The 7260-nt window shown below is 35.9% G+C and overlaps 1 protein-coding gene across 2 annotated transcripts; it reads left to right on the top strand.

Moving 5' to 3' along the window:
* Nucleotides 1-4456: 4456 nt before the first annotated feature.
* LOC131058543 (cysteine-rich repeat secretory protein 55) lies at nucleotides 4457-6422 on the top strand. 2 transcript variants are annotated; one of them, XM_057992297.2, is made up of 4 exons: nucleotides 4457-5440; nucleotides 5620-5763; nucleotides 5865-6007; nucleotides 6102-6422. In XM_057992297.2, exons 1-4 carry the CDS (start codon nucleotides 4639-4641, stop codon nucleotides 6189-6191), a joined length of 1179 nt encoding a protein of 392 aa, XP_057848280.2. In that variant the 5' UTR covers nucleotides 4457-4638; the 3' UTR covers nucleotides 6192-6422. The 2 variants fall into 2 exon arrangements, with proteins under 2 accessions (XP_057848280.2, XP_057848281.2); XM_057992298.2 differs by having other exon boundaries at nucleotides 4459-5440; nucleotides 5620-5748.
* The last annotated feature ends 838 nt before the right edge of the window (nucleotides 6423-7260 follow it).

Below are 7260 nucleotides of genomic sequence, written 5' to 3' on the forward strand. Positions count from 1 at the left end.
TGAACAATTAGATGTCAAAACAACTTTTCTCCATGGAGATTTGGAGGAGGAAATTTACATGTTGCAACCACAGGGATATGAGGTCAAAGGTAAGGAGAACTTGGTGTGCAGGTTGAAGAAAAGTCTATATGGCCTAAAGCAAGCACCTCGACAATGGTATTTAAAATTTGATAGTTTCATGGCTGAACACGGTTATCATAGATGTCATTCTTATCATTGTGTATATTTTAAGAGATTTGATAATGGCAGTTATATTATCTTGTTGCTTTATGTTGATGACATGCTTGTTGTTGGGTCTAACATGCAACATATAAAATATCTTAAATAGAAATTAGCCAGGTCATTTGCTATGAAGGATTTGCGTGCAGCTAAGAAAATTCTCGGTATGAGGATTACATGGGACAGGAAAAATAGAACCTTGAATTTGTCCCAAAGTGAGTATATAAAGAAGGTGTTGAAAAGATTTAACATGCAGGATGCAAAAGCAGTTAGTACACCTTTGGCTAGTCATTTCAAATTGACTAAGGAGATGTGCCCAAAGGCACAGGAAGAAGTTAATAAAATGTCTAACATCCTGTATTCATCAGCTATTGGCAGTCTGATGTATGCAATGGTATGCACAAGGCCAAATATTGCACATGCAGTGGGAGTTGTGAGCAGGTTTATGAGTAATCCGGGTATGGAACATTGGAATGCTGTGAAATGGATTCTTCGGTATTTGAAAGGAACTACTACGAAGGCATTATGTTTCAAAGGATCTAATGCTGCTCTAAGTGGATTTGTTGACTCTGATCTGGCAGGTGATTTTGATTCACAGAGGAGTACTACAGGGTATGTTTTTACTATAGGGGGAACTGCTGTCAGTTGGATTTCTAGGCTGCAAAAGGTTGTTGCACTTTCAACCACTGAAGCTGAGTATGTTGCTGCTATAGAAGCCAGCAAGGAGATGATTTGGTTGCATTGTTTTCTAAAGGAATTGGGTCAGACACAAGAGGATAGCCCATTGTATATTGATAGCCAGAGTGCCATTCATCTTGCAAAGAACTCTGCTTTTCATTCAAGGACAAAGCACATTCAGTTCATTTACCACTTCATCTGGACTATTTTGGAGGAGGGTCAGTTACGGCTTGAGAAGATTCACACAAGTGAGAATCCTGCCGATATGTTCACAAAGGCAGTTCCACAGGAGAAGCTGATTTCTTCATCAGTTTCTGTTGGTCTTCTTGATTGATAATTGTGGAATTTATACCAGTCAGGTCCTAGTGTTTTATCCAGCGGATGTTGCATGTACAGTGGTGTCGTGTAGTATCAATCTCCAAGTGGGAGATTGTTGAAATGTGGCAACTGATCAGTAAAGTACTGTACACTCAGCACGTATCCTCGCTGGGGTCTAGGGTTGGGTTGGGCCCCGGGCAGGGGTTCGGGGGCGGCAGCCCCCAAGAAAAATTATTTTGTCATTTTTCGTTGATGAAAACTTACATTGTAATAAAACCCTAAAAATGTCGACTTTGTTTGTTGCCCTAAAAACGCATGTTATAAGCGGTTGGGATGCTTAAGGCATTGTAAGGTTGATGTACTGTTTTTGCTGGATAATAAGAAAGATTGGACGGTTGTGTATGGTGGACATAACCCATTCTGGGTGAACCACGTTAAATCTTTATGTTATCTGTGTCCTGTTTTATTTCTTTATCTTTTTGTATTTAAATCTGCATATAATTGTTAGTTCATATTTGCTTCGGATCTGCTTGAAACCCTAACAGAGAGGGAGGGGGGAGAGAGAGAGTGAGAGAGAGAGTGAGAGGGAGAGGGAGAGGGAGAGAGTGAGAGGCACCTTGTACGTGCTTGAGAGGGGGAGAGAGGGAGACAATACACATACATACACGCATGTGTGTATATATATACTTAATATATTATATATTATTATATACATATATATATAGATATTATATATTATATATTTTTATATTATATATAAATTATATATTATATGTATATACACATATTATATATAGAATATCATATTATACACACTCCCAAAATTTTAACAAACTTAATATGTGCGCGCTTTTATAGTTAAGATAGAGCATACACACACTTCTTACACCATAAGTACCCCGTATGTTCTTTTTATACCATAGGTACCCCGTACGCACTTTTGAATGTTTAGGCTTGGAAATAGGCATGGATAACAAAGCTACGATTTGGAAGTTTGATTTCCTTCTATTTCCCTCCTTTTTGACATGTTTTATTTTATCAACTTTGTTTCTTGACTTTGTCATCATTAGGTTTACACTTCATCAAGTGGGTATTTCTAAAATTGCCACCATATTTTCACCCATCTTCTGAGATTTCTAACCATATAATTTTTTTAAAATTTGAACAGCAATAACATATTATTGTTGAATTTCTTTTACCAGTGTCTCCATAGTTCTCACAGACATGTGTGCACCATTTTTTTAATAACTTTTGATATACTTATCCAAATTTTAAAAAAATTATATATTATTGTAGCGCACTTGATTCTTTACAATTTAAAAAAAATAATGTATTTTTTGATTTTTTTGGTGCAACTTATGTTTCGCGCACGAACAGGTACCTAATTTTCGGGATGTGCTCGACTGGAAAAATCATAAAAAACAAAATACTCAACAAACAATTACAAAAAAATACACATCTTCTAGTGCTCACTCTTAACTATCTATTTCCAAAGGATTTGTCAAAATACTAAATCTAACTATGACTTTTTTGATGCGCACGTCAGACACTATGTTATGTTTTTCTGAAAAAATCAGGGTCTATTTTTCATGCGCGAAGGATTTGACCCCCTTAATCTTATCCAATTTTGAAAAAGTTTAGTAGTTTGGAAACAAGATTCAGAGTACTACAATATTTGTTCTTTGATTATCTTCATATCTTGAGTGGATGACTTTCAAATTTTGCCTCCAAGTTCAGGTTCACCCGATTTCAGAAAAAAGTGTCCACTTATACCCCCCTTTTTGACCACCATCTTTGTGCACTTATCGTAGGATTACATTATGATCTCTCTTTTCTATCCTCCCACACTGCTCGATATCACATCATCGTGGTACTTGTTAGGGCTTGTTCCTCGACTAATTTGTGCAATTTAACATTGGGTTATGTCATGTTCTTATCATTTATTTTGCATGACATATCTTTTTTTGATACACAAACTCTTTATTTAATGGATATAAGTCTCTTCTCTCCGAGGAATTTATTTTACCACGTAATATTTGTTTCATCCTTCATTGAGATGATTAATATCTACCTTTGTATGTTAGATATGCCAATGCATTTTATATCTATACCTTCCATGATGTTCTGTAATTTATAAAAATGATGAGCACACCTTAAGCAAGGATGTATTATGTGATTCACTTTATGACATTATTATGTTTCATGGTGACACATCATTTATATGTCACCATAATCCTATGTTCACATATTCATTTACTTTGAATGCATTACATTTATCTCTACATGATGATGATCATAGTAATGATCATTCCTTCATTTCTCATGTTCAATCTATGGTACTTATTCTTCACATAACTCTCCCCCACATGATTATAAATTACACATTGATGATCATTTATTAGCTTCTCATATCTCATTCAATGTTGTTCTATTAACTTATCATGCATCTTGCACAATGGCATTATAAACCTTAAAATAGAACTCTTAATTTTGGGATTATGGTGGGATTATAAATACAACCTTACACACGAAACCATTATTACTTGTGAAGGGGGAATAACAGTGCGTCGACACAAGTAACTCTCACGCCTCCCAATGAAGGAAAATTGACGGAAAATGAGGGTGATATCTATGTTTAGATGGGTTTTGAGGTTTTCGACACTAAGCAAAAATAGACAAACAAGGTAGTGGGCATCAGTTATCTTCACATTTCATGCTCAATTAACTTATATGGTGCACAATTAGTCCTAACAATAACAATTTTCATTTCGTATGCCTCTCGACCCTCTAAAATAAATTACCTAAACTATAATTGACCCTCTAAATAAATTACCTAAACTATAATTGACTATAATTATAACCATTGCACTTTGTTAGAGTGCAAGTGCTAGTTTAGCTCTTTCCACGTAATGATCCGTTATTATTTTTATTTAAAATGTTCCGTTATTATTTTTATTTAAAATGTTATCTCCATTTAAATTCTATAGATAACTTCATGTGTGACTTCTTCCATTCACTTTATTTATAAATACATATAAAATAAATATTAATACAAACAATTATTCATTCATCAAATAGTATTCCTCCAACATGATCTTTTTTCAGATTCTCGTGCATTCATAACTTTCCACTGACAATATTATTAGTCAAGTCATCACAGGCCCCCACAATTTGAGATGGGAAAGTGCTTGGTAGGTAAATTGGCTACAACAAATGACTTCAACAAACGTAAATTGTTCAAAACGCAATCAGGAGGGCAATAAAACAAAAAAATATCTTGACTGGGGTTTCATACCTACAGCTGCCTGTTTCCCCTCTCTCATAGTCCATGGGAAATGCCTTGTGAATTGGTAAAACTCAGCCAATTATGGGTATCTTGCCTGTACATGTGTAGTAAGGTCTGAGGCTTTGATTAAAACTGAGATGAGGTGCAATTCTTTATTTCGCGATCTTTGGAGAAGAAGAACTTTTCTTCCTTGGCTCCTTCTGATGATTTTTCCTACAGCTATATGTGATTACAGATGGTCTACCTGTAACAATGCCTCAACTTACACAGACGGGAGTACATATTCTTCTAACCTGAAAAAAGTTATCAAAGATCTGGTTCGCAATACACCTCAAAGTTCAGGCTTTAACACTACTACGCATGGCCAGTCTGCGAACAAGGTCTATGGTCTGCTCCAGTGTATTGGGAATAAATCAACAGAAAAGTGTTCAAATTGCTTACGAGATGCAAATAATGCTCTGCAAGAACTTTGTGGTAATGAGATTGGCGGACAAGTATGGATGGATTACTGTTATCTGCACTATGACAACTCCAATTTCCTTTCCAAACTTGATACCACCATGCATCTCCTGGAGAACGTGAAGAATATCGCAAACAATATGGAGGGTTTCAAGTCCACGACCTCTAATCTCCTGAGGAATCTGTCTGATAAAGCTTATGACCCTGCAAATAAGGGATTTGCTGTAGGATCGGCCAAATACTCAACTTCGGAAAGAGTATACGGGCTTGTTCAGTGCTGGAGAGATTTATCCATCATGGACTGTAGATCCTGTTTGTTTCGAGCAAGGGAAGCGTTGAAACAGTGCTGTTCTCCAAAACAAGGAGCTCACGCTATGTCAGGAAGCTGCACAGTGAGATATGAGATCTACCCATTTTTCGACTTGAGAGACCCATCATCGACATCCACACCTAGTACTGCGCCACTAGTCCACACTTCTGGTAAGGCAAATTTCCCGCTTAAAATCAAGTAGCATCTGACTCCCCATTTCATTTTATCATCTGAAAATTTCAATAGTGATTCTCTTGAATATGTTTTTCATAGATTTGCCTTGGGGAGAAGTTTGAGAGGATACCCATTTCTTAAATTCATTCAGTAACAATAAATATTTGGTCTGCAGAGAAGTCCTCGAAAACGTTACCTATAATAATGGGGCTTGTGGGAGTTACGGTTTTCGCGTTATTCATTTGTCTCATTGCTATGAGAAAAAGATTGAAATCTACTTTGCTCGGGAGTCCTGTAACTCTAGGTACCCACAATAAAGGTGTTCCTTTCCATTTATATCTCTGGCTATTATTTTCTTTTCATTTGGTTTTAATGTTAATATTTAATCCACTAACCTTAACCTATTTTCTATTGCTACAGAGAGGCATAGATTTTCTCCTGAATCCGAGTTGCTTATACAGGGACAAAATTTTATATTCAGCTTAGGAGCACCGGCAGAAGCCACAGCAAACTTTGATGACAACAAAAAGATTGGAGAGGACGATTTCGGTGGGGTTTACAAGGTGATATCGTAGATCTGAATTAATTCTGTACCCATGGACCAAGAATCCTGTTAAAAGAGACAATTATAACTCTAATTCTGTTTTGATTTTTCAGGGAACAACTAGAGATGGAAAAGAAATAGCAGACATCTGCGACGAGGAAGCCATTGCTCCTTCGGTAATGAAACCTCCATTAGTGTACTGAAGTCCTGTTGAGATCAGAAAACAAGAACCCATGGAACTCTATGCGGGTCTTAAATATGTAGCCCCTTTTGATGAGTCATAGGGGAGGTTGTATTTTCCATGTTGAATGTGTTTCCGTTGCCCGCTATCCTTCAATATGTACGTCAATATACAATGTAATGATCTGCTAGCTGCTGTGTGTTCTATATACCATTTTATTCAAACTCCAGAATGATAAATGCCATTTTTACAACTGTTTCCAAATTGTGAAAATCCACATAAAAACCTTTTTTTTTTTCCTATTCTTTTATCATATTATAACTAGACTAGTGACTTAAGTGAAATTGTAAACTACAAAAATTATCTTAACTAACAATTGTAAGTCCTTTTTTTTGGTGTAAGTGTTGATAAGTGATGCTGCTCTAGCATGCAGCTCCATGCAACTCCAGTTTGGACATGAAGCTATCCATTCATCACCATGCATAAGCTATTTTTAGTTAATAGTTTTTAGTAAATAAAGCATGTTGTGCATGCACTTATTGTATTCTTAATTTAGGGAGTAGTTTGCTTTTTTTTAGTTTGAGAGCTTTAATAGCTTTCCATGCAAAGCTAGGAATATATTTAGAACTGCAGTTATTATTTATTCCTCCAGATTGCAAATTCTTTATATATACAGCCTCTATGTAATTTTTTAATTAAGCTTCAATAAAGATATTGGTGTTTTCTTCTTTTTGTTGTTATTGTTTGCTAATCAGTTGGTTCAGAGAGGATAGGTCAGGTTCAAAATTCTACAAGTGGTATCAGAGCAGGTAAAATTGTTTTGGGTTAAAGTTTTATTGTTGGAATTTCGCCAAAGTTAATCATGTCGAATTCTAACCATATGCCCGTTCCAGAATTTGATGGGAATGATTATGATTATTGGTGCATTAAGATGCTGACCTTTTTGATTGGAAAAGATTTGTGGGAGATTATTGAATCAGGTTATGAAGAGCCAACTGATTGGAATGCCCTTACAGCCAATGAAAGAACAGCAAGAAAGGAAGCAAGGAAAAAGAATGCTCAAGCTTTGTTTCACATTCAGATAGCTCTTG

This window comes from Cryptomeria japonica, chromosome 4 (assembly GCF_030272615.1).
Source record: "Cryptomeria japonica chromosome 4, Sugi_1.0, whole genome shotgun sequence".
Classification (NCBI taxonomy): domain Eukaryota; kingdom Viridiplantae; phylum Streptophyta; class Pinopsida; order Cupressales; family Cupressaceae; genus Cryptomeria; species Cryptomeria japonica.

Bases quoted from the DNA above. Each gene is read 5' to 3' on its own strand.
- LOC131058543 (XM_057992297.2), top strand. From the start codon at position 4,639: ATGAGGTGCAATTCTTTATTTCGCGATCTTTGGAGAAGAAGAACTTTT. The intron at 5,441-5,619 runs GTAAGGCAAATT...TTTGGTCTGCAG, and splicing joins GCCACTAGTCCACACTTCTG to AGAAGTCCTCGAAAACGTTA. The intron at 6,008-6,101 runs GTGATATCGTAG...TTGATTTTTCAG, and splicing joins ATTTCGGTGGGGTTTACAAG to GGAACAACTAGAGATGGAAA.